The sequence below is a fragment of the Scyliorhinus canicula genome, chromosome 8 (assembly GCF_902713615.1).
Source record: "Scyliorhinus canicula chromosome 8, sScyCan1.1, whole genome shotgun sequence".
Taxonomy (NCBI): Eukaryota; Metazoa; Chordata; class Chondrichthyes; order Carcharhiniformes; family Scyliorhinidae; genus Scyliorhinus; species Scyliorhinus canicula.
The window spans coordinates 92,633,498-92,661,072 of NC_052153.1; the positions used below are offsets into that span (position 1 = coordinate 92,633,498).

The 27,575-nt window shown below is 45.8% G+C and overlaps 1 protein-coding gene across 10 annotated transcripts in view; it reads left to right on the forward strand.

Annotated features, from left to right (window-relative positions):
* Positions 1-27,575, forward strand: part of LOC119970385 (protein prune homolog 2-like) — a 631,375-nt gene that overhangs the window by 506,202 nt on the left and 97,598 nt on the right. For all 10 annotated transcript variants that reach the window (XM_038804923.1, XM_038804921.1, XM_038804920.1 and 7 more), the window contains 2 exons: positions 3,868-3,947; positions 15,474-15,695. In XM_038804923.1, coding sequence (XP_038660851.1) covers positions 3,868-3,947; positions 15,474-15,695 — 302 coding nt within the window. The remainder of the gene's footprint in view (positions 1-3,867; positions 3,948-15,473; positions 15,696-27,575) is intronic.

Below are 27,575 nucleotides of genomic sequence, written 5' to 3' on the forward strand. Positions count from 1 at the left end.
GAACGGCGAGGCGCCATTACCAACGCCACCAAACTGATGCCCTTGCATGAAGCTGCCTCCATACGCACCCATGCCGACCCTCCCCCACCACCCACTTCCTGATCATGGCTATATCCGTCGCCCAGTAGTAGTTACTAAAATTTGACACCGTCAGGCCGCCCTCTCCCTGGCTCCGCTCAAGCATCACCTTCCTTACTCACGGGGTCTTGCCCGCCCAGACATAGCCAGTGATCACTTTGTTGACCTGTTTAAAAAAGGACCGCGGAATAAAGATGGGGAGACACTGAAAAACAAACCGGAATCTCGGGAGGACCGTCATCTGCACCCTCCCAACTAGTGACAACGGGAGCGCGTCCCACCTCTGAAAACTATCCTTCATTTGGTCTACTGGTCAGGCCAGATTTAATTTGTGCAGCCGGTCCCATTTCCACGCCACTTAGATGCCTAGATACCGAAAGCTCCCCCCTACCACTCTAAACGGCAGTTCCCCCAGTCGCCTCTCCTGTCCCCTCGCCTGGACTGCAAACATCTCACATTTCCCTATAATTTAGTTTATACCCCGAAAACCGGCCAAATTCCCCCAGAATCCTCATGATTTCTTCCATCCCCTCTATTGGGTCCGATACGTACAGGAGCAGATCGTCTGCATAAAGAGAGACTCTGTGCTCCATCTCTTTCCCCCCCCCCCCCCCCCCCCCCCCGCTAGCGCGAACAGCAGTGGGGAGAGGGGGCATCCCTGTCTCGTCCCCCGATGCAGCCTAAAATAGTCTGATGTTGTCCTTCTCGTGTCCGTATGTTCGCAACAGGAGCCTGATACAACAACCTGACCCAGTCTATAATGCCCCGCCCAAATCCGAACCGTCCCAGCACGCCCACAGATATTCCCATTCTACTAGATCAAAGGCCTCTCTGCGTCCATTGCGATGACTACCTTTGCCTCCTTACCTTCCGGGGGCATCATGATCACGTTTAACAACCTTCTTACATTGGCCACCAATTGTCTTCCCTTTACAAACCCCATCTGGTCCTCCCCAATAATGTCCAGAACACAATCCCCAATCCTGGAGGACAACATTTTTGCCGGCAGTTTGGCGTCCACATTCAATAGGGATATCGGCCTGGCGGACCCACACAGCTCCGGGTTCTTGTCCAGCTTCAGGGTCAGCAAAATGGTGGCCTGTGACATCGTCGGGGGCAGCACCCCTCTCTCCCTTGCCTCATTGAATGTCCTCACCAACAATGGTCCCAATATCCCAGAGAACCTTCGGGAAGTTCAGCCCTTCTAGGAAAGCCTCATCCGTTCCGGCCCCGTTGGGGGTTCCGACCTGTAGACACCTTATTCAGCCCTGCTGAGTCTCCAACAGGTTCCTGTCTCCATCTTTTACTTTCCCTATCTCCCTGGCTGCCTCCCTCTTTCTAAGCTGCTGTGCAAGCATTCTGCCAGCCTTCTCTCCATACTCATAGATCGCCTCCCTCTCCTTACTCAGCTGCTCTACCGCCTTCCCTGTGGTTAACAAGCCGAACTCCGCCTGTAGCCTCCGCCGTTCCCTTAAAAGTCCTGCCTCTGGGGTCTCCGCATATCTCCTTTCGATCTGTAGTATCTCCTTTACCAGTCGGTCCGTCTCTGCCCTGTCTACCTTCTCCCTGTGGGCCCGTATCGAGATCAGCTCCCCTCTGACCACCGCCTTCAGTGCTTCCCAGAACAAAGCTGCCGAAATTTCCCCCGTGTCGTTGACTTTCAGGTAGTTCTAAATACATTTCCTCAGCCACCTGCACACCTTCTCATCAGCTACAAGACCCACATCTAACCTCCAGTGCGGGTGCTGGTTACTGTCTTTACTAATGTGTAGGTCAACCCAATGCGGAGCATGGTCTGAGATTGTGATCGCCGAGTACCCCGTGTCCACCACCCCTGCCAGTAAGGCCCTACTCAGAATAAAGAAATCGACCCCCCCCCCCCCCCCCCATCTGCTCCATGAACCCTTTTAGTTCCTTTGTCATTGCTGGCACCCTGCTTGTTTTTGAGCTTGACCGGTCTAAACCAGGGTCAATAACTGTGTTTAAGTCCCCTCCCATGACCAATTTATGCGAGCCCAGGTCCGGTATCTTACCCAGCATCCTCTTTATGAACTCCACATCGTCCCAATTTGGCGCATACACATTTACTAGTACCACCTGTACACCCTCCAATTTCCCACTGACCATAATGTATCGACCTCCCACATCCAAAACTATTCTACCCGCCTCAAACATCATTCGCTTATTGATCAGGATCGCGACCCCTTTCGTCTTCGAATCTAGTCCCGAGTGAAAGACCTGTCTGACCCAGCCTTTCCTCAGTCTAAGCTGGTCAGCTACTCTAAGGTGCATCTCCTGAAACATGACCATGTCCGCCTTCAGTCCTCTCAAATGCGCGCACACGGGTGCCATCTTGACTGGCCCGTTGAGCCCTCGTACATTCCAGGTGATCAGCCTAGTTGGGGGGCTCATTGCCCCCCCCCCCCCCCTCCCCACCCTTATACCAGCACAATATAAATCGACCCATTTGATAAGCCTAACATCTGCTCACCCACCCACTACGCTTCGGTAATTTGAAGTGGCTGAACCATGATGTGGCATTTCTAATTTTTATGTGCATCTTGTAGATGGTTGGGGGGTACATTATAATTAGTTTGAGGAGACTATAAAAGATATTGTCTTGGATATTTCTAAAATTAAAAAAATGGGACACAGTCCTTTACAAATGGCTGAATCTCAAAGAAAGAGTTCTGCCCAGTTTGAACACCTGGTCCCATGTAAATGGCTTCTCTTGGGAATTTTGGTCCCATTGTCTTCCAGAGTGATTCATCTCTGCATGCCTATCTCGCCATGCAAAGTCAACAACACTGGAAAAATGAATTCTACAACATAGATTTCTCATCTGCTGACCTCCATAAAGGGATACTTCATTGGACTTTGATCCTGGCCTCAAACCCACATGAAACAATATTTCCTTCCTCTGTGGTCTCTACACTGTAAATACTTCTTTCCTTTATCCCTCTCTTTACTATCTGAAGGTGAGGGGACTGTAGCAAGCCCTGTTTTCGCAGTGTGAGGGTGTGTACGAATAAACAAGCCCTTTTGAGTTCATCCTACCCCGAGTTTCTGTGGGGTAATTAATGGAGAATTGGATCACACCAAAACTGAGGAGTTGGGTAAAAGCCATCACTTAAAGATGAAAATAATGAAAAGACCTTTCTGTTTACGAATAGATGATGAGAGACAAAATTAATGCTGTTTAAATGAACTCCCACCGACTCCCCATCTATAACGCTAGGAAGAAGTTAGATATATCCCTGTCTGTTTGAGTAACTATAGCCCCCATCTTCCAGCCTTCCCCTTTTGGTTTCTCAAACAACAGTTTGCTTAGATTCAGCTACAGGCCTTTGAAGAGCAAATGAAGGGTACGACAAAACCAATCACTATTTGAAGCTTTGATTTGCGTTTGTACATTACAGTCACAGGGAAAATTATTCCTCGCCAAAACCGCGACTGTAACTTAATAAACAAATCTGTAAATTGATTTGACCTATTCACATTCAGCTCAAAGGTTTTATGTTTTGACTTTGTTAAAAAAATCCATTTTGTATTGATAAATGAGTTTATGGAATAGGTAAGAATAGGCAGAAGTGTTACTGTCAATATCTAAAGCACAGTTGGAGGCTCGTTGGCACATCATCTACCGTGCTGCCAAACATGTTTTTAGAAGGTGTACATGTTACTGGAATCAAAACATGAGAACAGTGTTCACCTAACAGAAGTGTCAATGTATCAGTGTTACATACACAGCATTCACAGTAATTACTTTGATGTGCTTCTGTTTTACAGATCAGTGCCAGAGGATGTGGGAATGGACATTCCCTTTGATGAGGGTGTGCTAAGTCCCGAAGCTGAAGAAGGCAGACCTGGTAGTTTGATTAATTTACCCTGGAAATAACTGTGCTGTGCCGTGATTCAGTGTCACAATAATTATGACTCATCATTTCATTTGAGATAAAAGTATAACTTAACATTGCCTCACCAAGCCAGCACCACTAACAAATATAATGAAAACAAGCTATTCAACATAAAAAAAATAGGGATTTATTTTCATAACTTTGTTAACTAACCTTACTATCTGTATTTAAAAACATTTAACAGTTGATATTTCAAGAATATCATATTGGGATGTGGTACTAGGTCATTTATTGTCTACCATTCTGCTAACTTTCACTGCGGATACTGTGATCAAAATGAAATACTTAACCTTAATTTGAAGTCAGAGCTTGGGACCTCCAATTACTAACCAACCTTGAGCCATTTGCACACTTGCCGGCTAAGAAATGGCCATATGTGTGCAGCTTGGGGTTTTCCCATCATCGGGCTGGGGGTCAGTCCTGCAAAAAGAAGTAAAAATGGAGCTGAATGTGAGTCCGGTGACCTGAAGTGCTATTTTTCTTTTCTAAGAAATTTAGAGTACCCAATTATTTTTTTCCAATTAACAGGCAATTTAGTATGGCCAATCCACCTGACCTGCACATCTTTGGGTTGTGGGGGTGAAACCCATGCAGACACTGGGAGAATGTGCAAACTCCATACGGACAGTGACCCAGGCCGGGATCAAACCCGTGTCCTCAGTGCTGTAGGCAGCAGTGTTAACCACTGTGCCACCATGCCGCCCTCTGAAGCACCATTACCAAGGAATGTGTCCCAGAAAAAGGGACAGGATAGGTCCCAGAGAAAGTCCCAGGGCACAGACAGGAATCAGAAAGGGGTCCCAGAAGTCAAGTTAAAGGAAAGAGGCAGAACAGTAGGCTCTGTGTTAAAGAGAGAGCTGCGAGGAGCAGACTGGAAACCAAGAGAAGCCCTGAAGATCCAAGGAGGTAGTTGTTGTTGCCTTACTGCAGGCCTTTTTGAGCCACAGTATTCTGCTTTGTGGCCGAGGAACTGAAATTGTCCTTCGCCAGTGACCCTTCAGTGTGTTCGGAGATCCAGAGGAAAGGAATTTCTGGAAGCAAAATTGACACATTGCGATGTGGATTTTTGTTGAAGCAAACGAAGTGGAGTGACATTTGGAGAGTATTCCCAAGGCGAGATCTTCAAACGTGGAGATTGGAAACCGATGCAGGAAGTTGGAAGGTATTAAAGCAGGGACAGAAGCAAAAGGAAGTAAGGGGAAAAGTGCAAGGCAGAGAAGACATAGTCAAAAATCTAAAAGGGCGACAGTACAAGGTACAGTGACTGAGGGGAGCTTAGTGAATAGGACCAGTAATAACAAAAGGAATAAAACTGGATATGTTAAGATTCAAAACAGAGGTAAAAAAACATCATAAGTGTACTTTACCTGAATGCTCGTAGTATTCAGAATAAAGTAAATGAGTTGATGGTGCAAATCATCGTGAATGACTATGATTTAGTGGCCATTACTGAAACATGGTTAAAGGATGGTCACGACTGGGAGTTAAATATCCGAGGGTATCAAACTATTCGGAAGGACAGAGTGAATGGTAAAGGAGGTGGTGTAGCTCTGTTATTTAAGATGACATCCGGGCAATAGTAAGGGATGACATTGGTGCTATGGAGGATAAGGTTGAATCCATTTGGGTGGAAATCAGGAATAGTAAGGCGAAAAAGTCACTGATAGGAGTAGTCTATCGGCCACCAAATAGTAACGATATGGTGGGGAAGGCAATAAACAAAGAAATAACTGATGCATGTAGAAATGGTACAGCAGTTATCATGGGGGATTTTAATCTACATGTCGATTGGTTTAACCAGGTCGGTCAAGGCAACCTCGAGCAGGAGTTTATAGAATGTATCCGCGATAGTTTCCTAGAACAGTATGTAATGGAACCTACGAGGGAACAAGCGGGCCTAGATCTTGTCCTGTGTAATGAGACAGGATTGATTCATGATCTCATAGTTAGGGATCCTCTCAGAAGGAGCGATCACAATATGGTGGAATTTAAAATACAGATGGAGGGTGAGAAAGTAAAATCAAATACTAGTGTTTTGTGTTTAAACAAAGGAGATTACAAGGGGATGAGAGAAGAACTAGCTAAGGTAGACTGGGAGCAAAGACTTTATGGTGGAACAGTTGAGGAACAGTGGAGATCTTTCCAAGCGATTTTTCACAGTGCTCAGCAAAGGTTTATACCAACAAAAAGGAAGGACGGTAGAAAGAGGGTAAATCGACCGTGGATATCTAAGGAAATAAGGGAGAGTATCAAATTGAAGGAACAAGTGGCAACGATTGCTGGGAGATTAGAGGACTGGGAAATCTTTAGGGGGCAACAGAAAGATACTAAAAAAGCTATAAAGAAGAGTAAGATAGAGTATGAGAGTAAACTTGCTCAGAATATAAAAACAGACAGTAAAAGTTTTTACAAATATACAAAACAAAAAAGAGTGGCTAAGGTAAATATTGGTCCTTTAGAGGATGTGAAGGGAGTTTTAATAATGGGAAATGAGGAAATGGCTGAGGAACTGAACAGGTTTTTTGGGTCGGTCTTCACAGTGGAAGACACAAATAACATGCCAGCGACTGATAGAAATGAGGCTATGACAGGTGAGGACCTTGAGAGGATTGTTATCACTAAGGAGGTAGTGATGGGCAAGCTAATGGGACTAAAGGTAGACAAGTCTCCTGGCCCTGATGGAATGCATCCCAGAGTGCTAAAAGAGATGGCTAGGGAAATTGCAGATGCACTAGTGATAATTTACCGAAATTCACTAGACTCTGGGGTGGCCCCGGTGGATTGGAAATTAGCAAACGTGACACCACTGTTTAAAAAAAGGAGGTAGGCAGAAAGCAGGAAATTATAGGCCAGTGAGCTTAACTTCGGTAGTAGGGAAGATGCTGGAATCTATCATCAAGGAAGAAATAGCGAGGCATCTGGATAGAAATTGTCCCATTGGGCAGACGCAGCATGGGTTCATAAAGGGCAGGTCATGCCTAACTAATTTAGTGGAATTTTTTGAGGACATTACCAGTGCAGTAGATAACGGGGAGCCAATGGATGTGGTATATCTGGATTTCCAGAAAGCCTTTGACAAGGTGCCACACAAAAGGTTGCTGCATAAGATTAAGATGCATGACATTAAGGGTAAAGTAGTAGCATGGATAGAGGATTGGTTAATGAATAGAAAGCAAAGAGTGGGGATTAATGGGTGTTTCTCTGGTTGGCAATCAGTAGCTAGTGGTGTCCCTCAGGGATCCATGTTGGGCCCACAATTGTTCACAATTTACATAGATGATTTGGAGTTGGGGACCAAGGGCAAAGTGTCCAAGTTTGCAGATGACACTAAGGTGAGTGGTAAAGCGAAAAGTGCAGAGGATACTGGAAGTCTGCAGAGGGATTTGGGTAGGTTAAGTGAATGGGCTAGAGTCTGGCAGATGGAATACAATGTTGACAAATGTGAGGTTATCCATTTTGGTAGGAATAACAGCAAACGGGATTATTATTTAAACGATAAAATATTAAAGCATGCTGCTGCGCAGAGAGAACTGGGTGTGCTAGTGCATGAGTCACAGAAAGTTGGTTTACAGGTGCAACAGATGATTAAGAAGGCAAATGGAATTTTGTCCTTCATTGCTAGAGGGATGGAGTTTAAGACTAGGGAGGTTATGTTGCAATTGTATAAGGTGTTAGTGAGGCCACACCTGGAGTATTGTGTTCAGTTTTGGTCTCCTTACTTGAGAAAGGACGTACTGGCGCTGGAGGGTGTGCAGAGGAGATTCACTAGGTTAATCCCAGAGCTGAAGGGGTTGGATTATGAGAAGAGGTTGAGTAGACTGGGACTGTACTCGTTGGAATTTAGAAGGATGAGGGGGGATCTTATAGAAACATTTAAAATTATGAAGGGAATAGATAGGATAAATGCGGGCAGGTTGTTTCCACTGGCGGGTGAAAGCAGAACTAGGGGACATAGCCTCAAAATAAGGGGAAGTAGATTTAGGACTGAGTTTAGGAGGAACTTCTTCACCCAAAGGGTTGTGAATCTATGGAATTCCTTGCCCAGTGAAGCAGTTGAGGCTCCTTCGTTAAATGTTTTTAAGGTAAAGATAGATAGTTTATTGAAGAATAAAGGGATTAAGGGTTATGGTGTTCGGGCCGGAAAGTGGAGCTGAGTCCACAAAAGATCAGCCATGATCTCATTGAATGGCGGAGCAGGTTCGAGGGGCCAGATGGCCTACTCCTGCTCCTAGTTCTTATGTTCTTATGTTCTAAATACAAAATTTCAGTGAGACTGGTTGGCTCATAATATGACAAATGTCTGGGTGGGTTGTTGAGAAATCCATGGAACCTGCTTTAGTCACATCTGTCATTTTCTTTGGCGTGTGGTGTGTCTGACCATAGTTCTTCTGTTTATTCACATGCACTTCATATTTACCCTGAGTATTAGAGAATAAGATAGAAATAAATTTATTTATCTTTCCAAATTTGTATGTCTGTAAAAATACTGCTGAGGTAAAGAGAATAGAGCAAGTTTGAATCCTTTTTTGTGTTTGTATTGAGATCTTTCAAACCTTTGGTGCACCAGGAGCCAATTGGTGCACCAGGAGCCAATGTATGTCAATAAACATGGGTATGATGGGAGAATCAGACTTGGTGGGCGCTGGAACATGCATGATTGAATTTTGGATGATCTCAGGTTTACGGAGGTTTGAGGTTAGTTTTAGGCACCAAAAACAGGTTTTAGGCTTCTCATTTACGTATATAAAGGGCCTAATTTTTTTTTTGTACCTTTTGCTAACCTGGCTGGTATTCAGTGGAGGAGGTGACAGGTTTGTTCTGCCATGAATCTTCAATATTTGTCGTCGTGCCAATGAAACCAACCGCCCCACAAATCCATTCTTTACCTTGGTTCCAGTTTATTTGTTTAATGTCAGATTCGGCTTGTTTTGGGTCATTTGGTTTAAGTTGTGGATGCAGCACCCTATTCTGTTACAGATGGGGAGGACAGATGAACTGTAACCCTTGATTCTTTTCCATTCTATCCATAATTGGTGTTTTTTTTTTGCAAAGGCAGATGTGTGTTTATAATCCCTCCTTTTGCATGTGATCAATTTGAAGATCCAGCAGCAGACTTTCATCGGTTTAAAGAGGGTTATTTTGTCCGGGTCAGAGTGGTGCAACGGAAGTGTGCTGGGCTTGTAACACACAAATGGATGAGTCGAAGCCATCCTCATCTACCCAATAACACACCTAGTATTTCCCTTGCAGTGAATGTTTTATGGGCAGCACGGTAGCACAGTGGTTAGTACTGGTGCTTCACAGCGCCAGGGTTCCAGGTTCGATTCCTGCTTGGGTCAACGTCTGTGTGGAATCTTCACATTCTCCCCTTGTCTGTGTGGGTTTCCTCCGGGTGCTCCGGTTTCCTCCCACAAGTCCCGAAAGACGAGCTGTTATGTAATTTGGACATTCTGAATTCTCCCTCAGGGTACCGGAACAGGCGCTAGAATGTGGCGACAAGGGGTTTTTCACAGTAACTTCATTGCAGTTTTAATGTACACCTACATGTGACAGTTATAAAGATCATTATCGTCTCATGCTTATCCTCCCAAAAATCTAAATGCCACATCAATCACACACACAGTTTCTAAGCATCATTTGGGGCGGCTTTTACTGGGAGCTTGCTGCCAGCTCTGCCAGCGAGTTCCCCACTGCTAACTAAGCACACTTAGTCACTTTTCTGGGCCCGGGGGCGTTTCCACTGGTTGAGCCCACACTTAGAATTATTTTCATCGCTGGCGAGTGGACCAGCTCTGCCGATATCGGGCCGCCATTTTGAAAGTGTTATCAACCTCTAAGTGAGCTCCACCCCTCCAATCCATGGGTAATGTCATCCCCCACACACAGGTGCAGTAATCCACATTCCACCCTTCGTCCCCAAGTGAGAATGCCCTGCTATGGGGTCGCTGAACGTTGTTCCCCACCCCACCCTCCATTTTCTGGTCTTTCCATGCCTCCTTTCGATTCGAGGTGGGGGGGTGCTCCAACCTTCACCATACCCACACTGCACCCCCCACCCTCCTTCCATAAGCATGGCCCCTCTCAGGCCCTAGCCCTTGGTAGTGCCACCCTGGGCACCTGGGAAATCTAGCACTGCCACCCCGAGAGTGCTCCTGCTGGCTTTGCAGTGCTATGTGGGCACCGTGGCAGTGCTGGGGTGACAGTACTAAGGTGCCAACTGGGCAGTGCCATGATACCAGTGTTCCAAGGGGGCCATCCTTCACTATCCCTGGCTTCCCAGGGGCCTCTGATGGCTCAGGAGATACCCAGATGCCGTTCCGTTTGACCTACGTTTGTTTGGACCAATACTGAACAGCACCTGGCTGGGGACTCCCTGGGGATGCTGTTAGATGCCCGGAGGCCGGTGGATCCCGGTTGAGTGGGCCTCAGTAGGTTTAAAACCTACCTATGCAAGTGCAGCTTGGTCCCGCCCTTTGTGGGTGGAATTCTGCTCGCGCCGCCTCGTGGGTAGATCCCGAGAGATGTAGTGCCTGATGGTAATTCCGTGGGAGGCCCCACCCGACATCTACTGGCCACGTCATTCTCCAGGTTGGACGAGAAGTGGCCGGTAGATCGTGCCGCAGTTAAACAAATTATAGCGCTTCTACAAATGTTAGGCTAAAGGAACAGTTCACGTGTTTGACAATAGAAAGTATGATGGCTAGTCTTGATGCAAAATCTGGACCAGGAAGATTTAACTTGGCAATAGTTAGCAGCCCTAACAACAACTGAAGGCAATAGCTATTCAGGATTAATTGCTGTGAGAAAAGGGAGAGAGCCCTGAGGTACTAGAAATGCTGGCTGAGCATCTTGGCCTCGAGCCAGAAATGGAACAGGCAGAAGATCTCGAACCAGAAACAGACCAGCTTACCTCAGCTAGAAATGGAATTGTGAGAGAGTACCCCGGGAAAGAATGAAGAGGACGTCTTCCGGCTGGAGAAAAAAATTACGAACGCAACGATAGTGCAACAAGGCAGATTGAAATAGCTAGGGGAAATTGTCTTTACATAGTGGAGAAGCTGTTAGTAATTCATATAGCCCTAGCTCAGAGAATAGCTTTGATTTCTTAAAGCATTCCCAATTATTCCCCATGTTAAAAGATGATGCGGAAACTTTTTTGGCAGACTTTGAGATATCTAACCAATCAGTTAAAATGGCCATCAGGATTGGACTTTTCTAATGCAAAGTCAGCTGCTGATTTTCGAAAGCCCACTAGTTTTATTAATACTGCCTTCAGACAGTTCTGCAGTTTATGAACAATTGGAAAGGGCTAAATGGATTAGTGCCAGAAACATTCTGTCAGAGATTTAGGAATGCTGACAAAAACAATTGCTCAAACTTTTCTTTCAGTTCGAAAGAAGTTAACAGGTTGCACTTGATCAGTGGGTGTGAGCACTCAAAGTTAATTGCATCTGTAAAGATTAAGGGAAGTAATCCTGCTGGAGGAGTTGTACAACTTTAAAACTCACGTGAAGGAATATGAGTATCAAAAGTCAGAAGAGGTTATCTTAGCCGGTTTGACTATGAATTGAGCCATAAACCTCTAGTTCAGAATAAACCAGGGATTAGTAACTCCTACAATCTAGGGAGGGATATAGGCAAGGTAGATGAAATAGAAACTATCTCCACAGAAAATGAGAGTAGGGAGGGAATAGCAGGTCAATGCCCCACTTGTAAAATACACAACCTGGACAGTAAACGAGCAGGAGGTGCCCTATTGTATTTTTAGTGTGGGAAACTTGGGCATATTAAAGAAAACTGTTGGCATGCCAAGAAACCAGAACCGTGTCTGCAGCCATGAGGGGAGTGAACGTAACTGAGGAGGACTAGGATACTTATCAGAATTTTTTTGCACAAAGGGATAATGAATTGTTTTGTCTCCCAGGCCCTGAGAAAAGAGGGCACTATCCTCGGGGACACTGGCTGTCTTCCTTGTACCAAACATTGCAGAGATGACATCTGAAAACAGAACAAATACCACAGTGTTGGTAAAAGGGAGTACTGGCAAATGCTTGAACGTTACAATAGTTAAAATTAACTGCAAAGTAAGTTGGTCACCTGAGAGGTGATGGTTGGGGTCATTCCAAGCTCGTCAATGTAGAGGATATACCTATTTCTGGGCAATAGCTTTGCGGGAAGTGCAGTCTTTTGTCCAGAGGGTCCAGAGCTGAAATGGGGGGAAATGATGGGAACAAACCATGTGCTGCTCAGCCACAGAGGGCTGAGGAAACCTCGACAATCCTACAGTGGACAATAGAACTAGTTAGGACCAAGCAGCTAAAGAAAAGCCAGCAGAATGTGCAGGAGCTAGATTAGAGTGCATAGAATGCCTGGTATTCAGTAGCATCAGCTAAAGGTGAGCACAGTAAGAAGTCTTACAACACCAGGTTAAAGTCCAACAGGTTTGTTTCAAACACGAGCTTTCGGAGCACGGCTCCTTCTTCAGGTGAGCCGTGCTCCGAAAGCTCGTGTTTGAAACAAACCTGTTGGACTTTAACCTGGTGTTGTAAGACTTCTTACTGTGCTCACCCCAGTCCAACGCTGGCATCTCCACATCATCAGCTAAAGGGAATAGGGTTTGCTTCATTGGAGGCAGCCCTTTATTGCACTGGAGGATGGTTCTAGGCTTTGACAGGACTGGGTTGGGGTCCTTGGGTTTGATCATTCTTTAGTGGAGCTGTGGGATTTTATAATCTTGTGGGGAAGAGAACCTTTTGAGCTTGCATCATAAAGAATGATAGACCTGAGTTTTGATGTAACTGGGGCTGGAAGGTGGTGCCTGGCTTACTGGTGGATTTCTGATGTGTCTCACTGGGGATCAGGGAAGGTTTGGGTATCCATGTCCTGCAGCATTTGTTAGTAACAATTTAGAAAGCTTTCCGTAAACATTTGTGATTGATGCCTGGGAGTCGGCATTTGTTTGTTTGTTTCCCTTTGTCCGTCCCAACAGCCCCCTTGCTCGATCACGTTGTTTCTGCAGAAACATTTTGAAATTCATCTTCTAGTTTTTCTTCAAGGATTTTGAAAAGCAATTTTATCTGAGGCAAGAAGAGAAGCAATTTATTACTTGGCTGTCTTGAATGCTGTTGATATATCCTGGCGAATAGAGTGCACTGCACATTCTCCGAGAGGAGACTACCTCCAGATACCAGTGCCAACATGTGCATAATAACTCAGGCTTTTAGGAGACCTTATTTTGGTTGTTTTATTTTGGCTTTGGTTGCTAGGACTGAGGATTTAGGTACATATGCTAGCAATTGAATCTCATGCGCCTCTGTGTAATGAAGCTGCTCTTAACAAGTGTACACAGCAGTTTCAGCCAGATAGGATACTTTTTAAATATAGATATAGAAAAAGACATTTGAAAGAAAGTGTTGATATGACATAAGTTATAATTCTTGATAAAGCAATTTAAGGACAGTGACTGGTTGCCAAGACACATTCAGCATTATGGAGGTCTCCATAGCTACCATCCAGTTTGTGCTCCATCACCAACCAACCAAAGCTATTCTGTAAATTGGAAATATCCTGTCAAATTCTCCTTCCTGCGGAGATGAAGCAGCCCATGATTACTGGTTGATCCCAAAAAAACTATGGAGGGTAGGTGCAATAGATCATCCACATAGGGCATTGAAGATGTATGTTTCAGATTGATAGAACCCATTTTCAGTCACAGACTTTAGGTGGTGCTTTTTGACTGCATTATTTGGATTGAAAAATAGCAATTTCAATCTAATGTTAATGCTCAAAATTAAACAAATGCTTATACTACCATTAAGAGAACAAGCTTAACTAGAATATTGACTTAGAAGTATGAAGGAGATGAATTAAAATGTTCTGGGGTTTCATGGCTATGACTTCATTTCTGCAACATTTGGCTTGAATAATTCCTTCAGTCCAATGCTTCATCGTGTCATAAGTCGTAACTATAATTTTTTTCATGCTGGTTTAGCTCACTTAGCTAGACTGTTGGTTCATTATGCTGAGCAATTCCAGTACCATCGGAGGTTATTCATGAAGGCACAGCAGTTAGCACTGCTGCCTCATGGCACCGAGGACCCGGGTTGGATCCCAGCCCCGGGTTACTGTGTGGCGTTGCACATTCACCCCGTGTCTGCATGGGTCTCACCCCCACAACCCAAAAAGATGTGCAGGATAGGTGGATTGGCCATGCTAAATATGCCCCTTAATTGGAAAACAAAAAGGTTAAATCACTACCAGTCAGCTCTCCCCCTTCAAAGGGGTAAGTAACCCCTGGCAGATGGAATACAATGTTGACAAATGTGAGGTTATCCATTTTGGTAGGAATAACAGCAAACGGGATTATTATTTAAACGATAAAATATTAAAGCATGCCGCTGTTCAGAGAGACTTGGGTGTGCTAGTGCATGAGTCACAGAAGGTTGGTTTACAAGTGCAACAGGTGATTAAGAAGGCAAATGGAATTTTGTCCTTCATTGCTAGAGGGATGGAGTTTAAGACTAGGGAGGTTATGTTGCAATTGTATAAGGTGTTAGTGCGTCCATACCTGGAGTATTGTGTTCAGTTTTGGTCTCCTTACTTGAGAAAGGACGTACTGGCGCTGGAGGGTGTGCAGAGGAGATTCACTAGGTTAATCCCAGAGCTGAAGGGGTTGGATTATGAGGAGAGGTTGAGTAGACTGGGACTGTACTCGTTGGAATTTAGAAGGATGAGGGGGGATCTTATAGAAACATTTAAAATTATGAAGGGAATAGATAGGATAGATGCGGGCAGGTTGTTTCCACTGGCGGGTGACAGCAGAACTAGGGGGCATAGCCTCAAAATAAGGGGAAGTAGATTTAGGACTGAGTTTAGGAGGAACTTCTTCACCCAAAGGGTTGTGAATCTATGGAATTCCTTGCCCAGTGAAGCAGTTGAGGCTCCTTCATTAAATGTTTTTAAGGTAAAGATAGATAGTTTTTTGAAGAATAAAGGGATTAAGGGTTATGGTGTTCGGGCCGGAAAGTGGAGCTGAGTCCACAAAAGATCAGCCATGATCTAATTGAATGGCGGAGCAGGCTCGAGGGGCCAGATGGCCTACTCCTGCTCCTAGTTCTTATGTTCTTATGTTCTTATGTAACCTATGGTTATCTGGGACTATGGTGATTTTACCTTCTACCTTTAATTTTTTTTAAGAGATCCCAATGATGGGACTTATTGTTGAAATAAACCCTCCTGAAATTTTTGAGGCTTTAATTTGTACCTAATATAAATGTTCCTGCTACATGTTATTTTAACAGGTGTACATTAATTTGCATATACTTTATTGTCCAAGATTGGTGATTAGACGTTGAACAATTGTTGACTATGCTTGGATACAGTTCTCACTTTAATTGAAATTTCAATAGCATGGCAAATTGACATTATTTTAGGTATGTACATGCTGTGATTTAATCTCTTTCCATTGTTTTTAATCAGCACCACCTAATTCCCTTGACCTCAATGGAGTCCCTCATGGGAAGAAAAAGCTTACAGCTCCTGATATCAGCCTTTCACTCGATCGGAGTGAAGGCTCAATCCTATCTGATGATAACCTTGATACCCCAGATGATCTAGACATCAATGTAGATGATCTTGAGACTCCCGATGAGGCGGATTCTCTTGAATACTCGGGGCACGGTAATGAGCTGGAGTGGGAAGGTAAATAAATCAAAAATATGTTTCTAATTCTCCATTTGATTTTTTAAATAATCTTTATACTTCTTTTAGTTATTATTGCATCTTTTAAGAATGTGCTTTCTACTGTTTCAGAACAAAGATGGCCAATAGAAATTGAAAACGATAAACCGAGAGTCACGCTGATATAGCTAGTTATTTTTTCCATTTTTGGTTCCACTTCCTATTTCATGCTTTTGTTCCCCCAAAAGTAAAGTAATAGGTGGGTAATCAGGGTGATACCATGGGCGCGATTCTCCAAGCCCCACGCCGGGCCAGAGAATCGCCACAACACCCCGACGCCGGCTCACGATTCTCCGAGGTGCGGAGAATCGGCGCCATTTGCATTGGCACATCTTGACGTGGCGCCGGCCACAGCCCGTTGGAATCGGCTGGGCCGCCAATTCTCCGGCCCGGATGGGCTGAGCGGCCGCGCGGAAAAAGCAGAGTCCCGCCAGCGCCATTTACCCCTGGTTGCTGCCGGCAGGAACTCTGCATGAAGGGTCGGGGGGGTGGCCTGTGGGGCAGGGAAAATCCCTACTTTGCTGCGCGGCCGGCCCCTGAACCCCCACGCCGTGTTGCACAGGGGCCGGCGTGCTGAAGAAGTTCCCCGTGCATGCGCGGTTGGCGCGGACCAACTGTGCATGCGTGTGTTGGCGTGGCGCCCATTTGGCACCAGGAAGGGATGCTGGAGCAGCATGAACCGCTCAAGCGCCATGCTGGGGACAGAATCGATTATCCCTGCGCCCTTTTTGCGTCGTCGTGAAACGCGATGGCATTCATGATGGCGCGAGCACTTGGTCTCCATTTTGGAGAATCACCCCCCCCCCCCCCCCCATGTGTTTGTTTTTTTTATGCCATTCTCAGGTGTGCTGTCAGATTATTAACCCTATTGTATTTGATTGAATCGCTGCACTTTTAGTTGTAAATAAATCTATATGTAAACTGTGATCTGAATGTTATAACCAACAATTGATTTGCATCAGAAGGGACAGATTAGGGACACCAATTTACCTCGAAGATTCAAAACAGAGTCGCCTCATCACCCCTTTACTATCAACATATGGGAATTTATTTTTCATTAAATATTTTTATTCACCTTTTTTACACTTTCTCCCAAATTTGCACCAACCAACAATGAACAATAAGCAGTAACAAATATAATGTCCCAATCCCCGTATCAACAACAATAATCCCATACTCCCACCAACCCCCAAACAACTATCCGAATGTTAACATAAAGAACAAAAAGGAATCGCCCATAGTCAGGGCAGCATGTGGTGCAGTGGTTAGCACTGGGACTGCGGAGCTGAGGACCCGGGTTCGAATCCCAGCCCCTGGGTCACTTTCTGTGTGGAGTTTGCACATTCTCCCTGTGTCTGCGTGGATTTCATCCCCACAACCCAAAGATGTGTAGATTAGGTGGATTGGCCACGCTAAATTGCCCCTTAATTGGATTTTTAAAAAATTGGGTACTCTAAATTTATTTTAAAAAAGGAATCACCTACAGTCACCATTAACACATACGGTCCACCACCCTCCCAACCTCCCCCCACTAATGTTCGATGTTATCCAATTCTTGAAAGTGCATAATGAATAACACCCATGAATTGTAGCACTTCCCCCCATCCTTCCCCTCAGTTCAAACTTAACCTCCTTCTCAAGAGTCAAGAATTCCAACAGGCCCTCCCACCACCACGCCAGGGCACAGGGTGGAGAGGCTGCTCTCCATCCCAACAGGATCCGCCTTCGGGTGATCAACAAGGTGAAGGCCAATACATCTGCCTCCACACCTGTTTCCGACCCCGGTTGGCCTGACACCCCGAATATGGCCTCCCGAGGGCCCGGGTCCAGTTTTACGTGCACCACTTTAGAGATTATCCTAAACACCTCCTTCCAGTAATCCTCCAGCTTTGGACTGGACCAAAACAAATGAACATGATTTGTGGGGCACCCGCCGCAACGTTCACACACATCTTCTACACCGCACAGAGCCGGCTCATCCTCGCCCTTGTGAGAATACCATCTTCAGCTGTATCAGCCCCAACCTCGCACACGAGGTGGAAGCGTTCACTCTCCGGATCACTTCACACCAGAACGCCTCCTCCATACCCTCTCCCAACTCTTCCTCCCACTTTGCTTTGATCCCTTCCAGTGATGCCTTCTCCTCTTCCAAAATAGCCCCGTAAACCGCTGACACTACCCCGTTCTCCAGTCCCCCTGTCGTCAGCACCTCCTCCAGTAATGTGGAGGCCGGCTCCACCGGGGAGCTCTGTATCTCCTTAACACATGGGAATTTATGTTAAATTGTGATCACTACTTTAATAACTGAAGACTGGAATTTGAACTGAGCGCTTACTCAGTTTCTTTTGGCATCAAAAGCTCTAAAATGTTTGTAAAGCCAAACCATATCTGATGAGTAAGGATTGAAAACACTTGGTGAAAGACAAGATCAAAATTGTATCCATGGAGTCAGGGGAAGTTCTGTCCCAACACAAAATCTACCTGTTAAAGTAGTCTTCCAGAATTGTGGCCCCAGAAAGCTAGGTATTCCAATGGGAAACAACCTAACCACTTCTCTTTGGCAGTCATTGGTATTATCATCACTGAATTGCCTCACCTCTTGATTCGCCAAAGCCTGTTCACCATCTATAAAGCACAAATCAAGAGTGTGATTGAATACTCTCCAGTCGTGTAACTGAGTGAAAATCCAACATTAGTCGAGCTTGACCTATCCAGAATAAAACAAGTGGCTTGGCTGGCACCCCATCCACCTCCTTAAACATTCACACCTTCATCATCAGCACACCGTAGCAGCAGTGTGTACCACACTCCAGATGCACTGCAACAATTCACCAAAGCTTCTTTGACAGCTTTTCCAAACCAGTTATCTCTGCTCCTAGAAGGACATAGGCAAAAGGTAATGCTAGCACCACTACCTGCAAGCTTTCCTCCAAGTCTATCACCATCCTAACGTGTAAATATATCACTGTTCCTTCACTGTCACCCGCTAAGAGTCCTGAGACTCCCTTCCTCACAGCACTGTGGGTGTACCTGCAGCATACGGACTGCAGTGGTTCACTGCCACCATCTCAAGGGCAGTAATGCTGGCCATGCCAGAGACTCCCTCATTCCATGAGTGAATAATATTTTTAAAAACCCATGGAATCAGATTGTTGTAATGTCAATTGAAAATGTCTTTTTTTCCTGTGAACCTAACTTAACGGTCCTGATTTTAAATGTGTCACCCAGCTGGAATGGTGTACTGGAGAATTTAAGTTCACTTGGCACCCTGAGGTTGCTCCATTCCTGTCTAACACACTTTCATCACAACAGGTAGTTCACATCACAGAATTGTTATGGTGCAGAAAGAGGCCATTTGGCCCATTGTGTTTGCATTGGTAGATGGGGGTCTAATTTAAATTCAAAACTGGCAGTCTGACAATGTCATCAGTGTCACACTGCTTATAATGCCGAGTTGGGTGAAGCTCGCCTCTGTCAAAACGGACGGCCAAGCCACCATGAAAAACATTCATTGACCAGGTGAGACCATGGTAGACTTTGGAAAATTTACTTTTGTTTGAAGCAAGGTGGAGAAAGAGTGCTACCCGCAACAAGCCCACAATGAGTCTTTGGGTCTCGCAGAGCTGTCCGTACCTCTCCCTCTGTGTGATGGCATTAGTTGCCAAAGCCCTGATCCATTGCTAACTTAGGCCATTGCCATTCTGTGTCCTCAGCAACTTGATGCCCTAACCTGATTTGCTGCTCCTACCTACCAGCCCTCCAGAGGATGGGGGGGGGTTCGCTTTTCTTCCATGAGGCCTTCATGCCATCTTTAAATATTGTACATACCCAAAATAGGGGCTTGGCAGTACCTCGGCAAATTCCTCCTGTGTTTGGGACACATCCCTCAGCAACTGGAACATGTTCCGGAGTGCCTCAGCAGACTGCACCTGCATATGTGACATGTCTCTCAGCGACTGGGACATGATGCCGAAGCCTTCAGCCATGGCCGTCACAGACTGAGCCATGCTTAGGAGACCACCACTCAAGATGCTGACTTTGGGCTGCAGTGTTTCCACTGTCGACACCACCCTAGCAGTGTTGGCCTCAGTGCCAAGCATTACCGGCATCATCTCCTGTGCCCGTAGCCTTTGGGACTCCTCTAATTATATGTACTATGCTTGACTACTATGACTTTCCCTCCTGAATATCGTGGCTGTGTCCTAGCATCTGCATCAGCTCTGAGATAACCATGTCCAGAGTCTCAGCATCTGACTGGGATCCAACGGCGTCCTGGGATCCAGCAGACCTCCAACTGCTGATTCCCTTGGATGTTCCTACCTCCACCTGATGTGCATCAGCAACTGTGTGGTACTCACCAGATTGTGCCCCAGACACCTGTCCACTAATGTCACCCACCGAGATGTGTGGGTGACATTAGAGAAGAGGGAATGATCATTTTGTCTGACGTGAACAACTCACTGGAGATAGATCATCTGGGTGAAGGGGCAATGGTTCCTCACCTCTGCAGCACAGGCCCACCTCTCTTATACTGACTGGTCTCTCCTCGGTCAACCCTGCGATCACCAAGGCCAGTTTTAGAGGGTGAAGACTCGGGTCTCTGGTACTCTGCTCCCCAACATGGCCCTTTCCCCGTTCTTATGGGCTATCTTCTCCTGCGAGGACAAAGAGACGACTTTGTGAGCCACACAGCTGATGGATCAGGGTGGTCTCGGGCAGGTGCCATGTGTGGGCACTGCAATTGGACATAGAGGAGTTGTGCTGTTGGGTGCCAGAGGGTGTTGAGGAGCAAGCATGAAGATTGTGGGTTACATGGTGGCACAGTGGTTAGCATTGCTGCCTCACAGCACCAGGGACCTGGGTTCAATTCCGGCCTTGGGTGACTGTGTGGAGTGTGTACATTTTTTCTGTGTCTGCGTGGGTTTCCTCTATCAGGTCCTTCCTGTTTATTCCCCTATTTCTCCTTTCTTTGATTTTGCCATTACCAATTTTGATCCATGGAAGATGAATGTATCTTTAAGTCAAGCAGCAGAGAGAATGAGGAATTCCGAGGTTACAGGAGAGAACACCCTGCTGTCTCTGGTAGTTTGAACAAGAGCTTCAGACTTTCTAGCACCTGAGAGAGAGAGAGAGATGGGGTGGGACTCTGTTGGTTGGTGACCAATGAATTGGCCAAAAGGTTGTTCTCTGCCTGGTAGTAGGTGTACTTGGAGTGCTGTATTTCTGACGGTGCTGTCTCTGGCAGGATTTGTGGAGTTCTATGACAGCAAAAGGGGACCGCAGCTGGATCATTCAATAACCGTTAAGGGGCTAGCGCCAGTGTCACGTGGGACACAATTGATCCCAATGGGGAACGGTACCAGATTCGCTGGTTCGGGGATTGGAATTCAGGAGGCTGACAAGCCGTAGTTGCATATATACAGTGCACTCCCCACACACACCATCTAACCCAACAAGATGGCAGCAAGACGTGCGGCCCTGGGATTCACCGACGTGGAACTGGGGACCCTGCTGGATGCCATGGAGGAGAGGCAGGTGACCCTGTACCCCTGGTGGGAAGGAGACTGCCAGGCATGGCCATTCGCCAAGCCTGGATGCAGATGACCGAGCTGACCAGCGCAGTGAGTAGCATCGTCCAGATTGGTCGGCAGTGCGGGAAAAAACTATACAACCTCATCATGGCAGCCAGAGTGAGTAGGCAGCACTGTGCCCCTGGCACCGATGCCCATCCCACATACCGTAACCCTACCGAACTGCCCCCAGCCTGCACCACATGCCGGCACCCATACTGGCCGGCATGGCCTCATGCCCTGGCCATTGAAGCCACTAACTAACCCCATCCTCCCCTGGGCCACATGCGTTGGACTGTCTAACGCTATGCGTTCTGTCGTCGTCTCTTCTCTCCCCCGGCGCACATTACAGGAGAAGGCTGCGCACAACCGCGGGGAGTAGGATAAGACGATGGGGGATAAGACTAGAGGGGGGTCGCCGGACCTGCGGCCTCTCACCACAGCAGAACACGGGGCACTGGACATGTTCAGCGGGCCCAAAGAAAGGGCAGTCGCCAGGACAGAGATCGACATCGGGTGAGGAAGTGAGATGCCGATGAGTTGGGATTTCCTCATGGCACATGTGTCACTCCCACTCCTCCCCTGCCCGCGATGCAAACATGCTCCTTGTCTTATGACTTACAGGAACTGCTGGTGCTGGGCAGGCCCATCTGGTATCCCACAGCCACAATCCCTGGTGTCAACCAGCGACGCGAACGACACCGACACGAATGGGAGCCATCACAGAATCCCTACAGTGCAGAAAGTGCATTTGGCCCATCGATTCTGCACCAACACTTTGAAAAACCACCCGACCTAAGCCCAATACCCTGCCCTGTAACCCCACCCTAAGGGGCAATTTAGCTTGGCCAATCCACCTAACCTGCACATCTTTGGACTGTGGGAGGAAACCGATGAACCCGGACAGAACTTATTCAGACACTGGGAGGAAGTGCAGACTCCACACAGACAGTTACCCAAGGTCGGAATCGAACCTGGGTCCTTGGTTCTGTGACACCACCCCAGGCCTTGAGGGCGTTCCCCGGTCTTGTCCTCGAAGGGACCAATGTTGACTTTACACTTTTCCTTTTTATTTCTACTTCAGAATCTGTTGCTATTAGTTTTTGTATTCTTCATTAGATTTCCAAAATTTTCCTTTGCTCTTTTTATTTAAAACTCTGGCTCTAAAGCTCAAATCGGTTTTGCCTGCAATCCTCTCACAGGTGTCTTGCTTTATTCCACCTCTCTCCCCTCACAAAACATTCAGTGCTTCACTGGCATATAAAGATCTCTGTGTAAATGTTAGATGTTTCTACTAATATTTACTTTTTGTCATTTTTTAATGTAAGCTTTAATATCTTTATTCTGCAGGAAAACCTAATTTTATGGGTATATTCTCATCTATGGTTACATTGCAGTTTTAAAGCCTTTGTGTTGCTTTGCTAAACGTTCAGAAATATTTTAGAAACATAGAAGGGCCCCAAACTTGGCTTGTAAAACTATGTTGGAATTTTATCTTCTGAAATCATAGAAATTTATGTGTGCTTACTGAGAGCACAAAGGAACCTTTTATTCCGAGCTTACGGCATAAAATGGATCCGTGCCTTTCATGCAGAAAGTAACAGGGAAGCTGAAATGAGGGATCTGCATTGATAATTGTGTCCATCTGTGAGACGGGTTCACTGATGAAAATATTCAATATGCAGACTTGTTGGCGAATGTTGTTTTTGTAGTAATGCATTATCCAAAATGTTTTGACACAATCTTGTCCTGAAGGGACAAGAGATAACAATTCTGAGTGAGGAAAGGGGGTTTGTACTCCGAATAGCTTCTCTATCACACTATTACCCCACACCTTGCCAAGCAGTTGCAGTACAGCTACAATACTGGCATCTACCTGGCAATGTGGAAAATTCGTTGAATTCCTACAGTGCAGAAGGCGGCCATTCAACCTGCACTAACTCTTTGAAAGAGCACCCTACCTAGGCCCAGCCTGCTCCCTCATCCTATCCCTGTAATCCCACCTAAACTGCACATCCCTGTAAACTAAGGGGGCAATTTAGCATGGCCAAGAGAGAATCTAACCATCCGCCCCCTTGGCATTCATTTGCATTACCATCACTGAGTCCCCCACAATCAATAACCTGGGGGTTACCATTGATCAGAAACTGAACTGGACTAGCCACATTAATACTGTGGTTACCAAGGCAGGTCAAAGTCTAGGAATCCTACGATGAGTAACTTGCCTCCTGACCCCACAAAGCCTGTCCACCGTCTACAGGGCACAAGTCAGGAGTGTAATGGAATACTCTCCACTTTCCTGGATGAGTGCAGCTCCAACAACACTCCAGCAGCCCGGCACCATCCAGGGAAAAGCAGGCCTCTTGATTACTACCCCTTCCACAAGCAATCAATCCCTCCACCACCAAAAACTCGTGGCAGCCTTGTGTACCATCTGCAAGATGCACTTGCCAAGGTTCCTTAGGCAGCACCTTCCAAATCCACGACCACTACCATCTAGAAGGAGAAGAGCAGCAGCTACCTGGGAACCTCACTCACCATTCCTACGTGGAAATATATTGCCGTTACTTCCCTATCGCTGGGGAAAAATCCAGAACTCCCTCTCTACTGTGAGAGTACCTGCACCTCAGGGACTGCAGCGGCTCAAGAAGGAAACTCACCACCTCCTTCTGAAGGGCAACCAGGGATGAACAAGAAATGCTGGCCTAACCAGTGACGCCCACATCCTGTAAATTATTATTTTTTAAAAATCCACATTTTTACACTTCTTTGGTCACTGTTTGCTTGGATCTTCCTTTTGAAAGATTTATACGGGTCTCCGCCTGTGCGTGCCGCTGATTTTCTCTCCTCTGTGAACCTGGTTCCTGTACGGTGTTCTCAAATTAAGCAGGTCCAACAGCATCTGTGGAATATTAATCCAATATGACTTTTTCAGAGCTAAAGAGAGGGAGAAACGTGATGGATTATATGTTGTATAAAAGGAGTTGGAGCAAAACAGAAGGTCAGTGGTAGGTGGCCATGATGTGGAGATGCCGGCGTTGGACTGGGGTGAGCACAGTAAGAAGTCTTACAACACCAGGTTAAAGTCCAACAGGTTTGTTTCAAACACGAGCTTTCGGAGCACGGCTCCTTCTTCAGGTGAAGATTCGGAGCACGGCTCCTTCATTCACCTGAAGAAGGAGCCGTGCTCCGAAAGCTCGTGTTTGAAACAAACCTGTTGGACTTTAACCTGGTGTTGTAAGACTTCTTACAGTGGTAGGTGGGAGTGAGGAGAGATTGCAAGATGTGTAGGGCACAAGTCCGAGGAAGTGTTAATTGCGGGTGAAGGACTATGAAAGGTGCTGATAGTGGCATGAAGACAAGATAGCAGAATATGCTAATAGGAGAGCAAAGATCAGTGCTTAGTGAAAGCAAACCTTCAGAAAAAGTGACAGATGGCTATGTTGTGGGGGTGGGGGTTGCATTGGGGGGAGAAAACATTGGAATTATAAACAAGGTTGAGATGGAGGAGAAAGGTCACAGTTGTGATGAAAGTAGGAATTTCAGATATATTGTATTATATATATTTAGTGTGTGTATGACGGCTGTAATCGGGTTTTTTAAAAAAAAATCCTGGTTTAAAAGGAAACTGTTTTGGGAGCCGTACGTGCAATTAAAGCATCATGAAAGCTTGGGCCAATGGATTTCTGTTCATATTAATGTGTTACAGCTTGGTATGATGTAACTAATGGGAGGAGTTAGAGCATCAGGCATTTTAGCAGAGATTTTTCAGTTGGTTTCTGAATGTCAAACAATGAAGACAGTCTCTGACTGAGATCCTGGATTGTTCTGATAGGATTCAAGTCCATCTCTTAAAACAGTCCTGAATAACATCTCTCCAGCAAATATGTTTGGGTCTGCTAATGGTATTTAAAAGTGGATTGAGGGCTGAGATGATTTTGGCGTTTGAATAGAAATAAAGATGGCAGTTAAGGGTTATTGTGTCATTGTATTGGTTACCACTGTTTAAGCGGTAATTGTAACCTATTTTCTTGTGTGTTCTTAAAGATATTTTAGTACCGAGTTAGTAATAAAGTTTGTTCTAATATGCCGTATCCCTATTTTGCATGGAATCAATTCCTGGAGTGAGGTATCCTTTCCTGACCGTCTTACAAAATTAAAATAAAATATTGGAGTTTCTGCCCAGTATCCTAGCCACTGTTGGGGTCTGGTCTGGGATCATAATACAGTCTAAAGTTGTTGAACTCAGTGTTCGGTTCTGAGGGCTGTAAAAGTGCCTAATCGGAAGATGAGGGGCGGAATTCTCCGCAACGGCCGACGCCGTCGTGAAACCCGGAGTGTTTCACGACGGTGTCGGAGGCCGCTCCTCGCCCCCTATTCTCTCTGAGTGAAGGTGTTGCACGAAACGGCCACCCAGTCTGCATTTAGTCTCCTAGATGTTGAGGAGACCGCATTGGGAACAGCTAATTCAGTGGACAAAGTATTTTTAAAATGATAGTGAATCTAAATATCCACAATTTTATAAAGCATGAATAAAACACAGGAGATTAAGTTGCCTGGGTTGCGAAGGTAGGTTTGCCAATGTTTGAGAATTCCATTCCAAATCTCCTCAGCAACTCATTACTGGCAATTGGTTGTATCAGCCATGTCTTGAACTAAGCTGACAGTTTGTTCTTATAATCATAGTTCATTGCTGATTAGAGTATTCCCTCTTTTTTTATGTGCTCAAAATTTGTGAAAACAGAATAATTGTGTATAAGAGAGCAGGCTTTGTTACTCGCAATACTTTTATTATAATTCATGATTGCCATGATGTGGAGATGCTGGCGTTGGACTGGGGTGAGCACAGTAAGAAGTCTTACAACACCAGTTAAAGTCCAACAGGTTTGTTTCAAATCACTAGCTTTCGGAGCACTGCTCCTTCCTCAAGTGCATGAACAGGTAGGTTCCAGAAACGCATAGACAAAGTCAAAGATGCAAGATGATACTTTGAATGCGAGCATTTGCAGGTAATTAAGTCTTTAAAGATCCAGAAAGAAGGGTAATCCCAGGTTAAAGAGGTGTGAATTGTCTCAAGCCAGAACACTTGGTAGGATTTTGCAAGGCCAGGCCAGATGGTGGGGGGTGAACGTAATGCGGCATGAATCCAAGCGTGGTACATTGGCGAGACCATGCAGACGCTGCGACAACGGATGAACGAACATTGTGCGACAATCGCCAGGCAGGAATGTTCCCTTCCAGTCGGGGAACACTTCAGCAGTCAAGGGCAATCAGCCTCTGATCTCCAGGTAAGCGTTCTCCAAGGCGGCCTTCAGACGAGCGACAACGCAGAATCGCTGAGCAGAAACTTATAGCCAAGTTCCACACACATGAGTACGGCCTCAACCATGACCTTGGATTCATGTTGCATTACATTCATCCCCCACCATCTGGCCTGGGCTTGCAAAATCCTACCAATTGTCCTGGCTTGAGACAATTCACACCTCTTTAACCTGGGGTTACCCCTATCTCTGGATTTGTAAAGACTTAATTACCTGCAAATGCTTGCATTCAAAATATCGTCTTACATCTTTGACTTTGTCGATTATATATGTTTCTGGAACATACCTCTTCATTCACCTCAGGATGGAGCTGTGCTCCGAAAGCTAGTGATTTGAAACAAACCTGTTAGACTTTAACCTGGTGTTGTCAGACTTCTGACTGAATTCATGGTTGAACATTGAATGGTACGCCAATAGGAATTTTACATCTGTGCTAGACTCTTAACTATTAATGACTGGTAGGAGAATACTTAATGTTTTTTTTGTTTTGTGATTTCAAAATGTTAGAGGTAGGGTACCAAGAAAGCTAACATTGGGCGCGATTCTCTGGAAAATTTTCAGTCCATTTGTGGCGGTTTTTTCAGGGAGTTTCCTGCCGGCGCGTTCCCCACCGCTATTCAACGTCATTTAGTCATTTCTTTTGAGCCCTGGGGAGCTTCTCACACGTTTCGCCCACCCCTTTTGGGTGGTGTTCAAACTACGTCTCATGGGACTTGGATTTTTTAGCATTGGGAAGCTGAACTCTGAGATTGGGCCACCATTTTGAAAGGGTGCCCCAATCTCTATGTGAGCTAGAATGGCACCATGCGGAGGTCTCCCAGGCCAAGGGAGACAATCCATCCATGGGAAATGTCACCCTCCACACACACGGGCACTATCCCTTACAGAACACCCTCACTTACAGGGTACCCACCCATCAACCCCTCCAACTCCCATAGGTCCCTATTTAC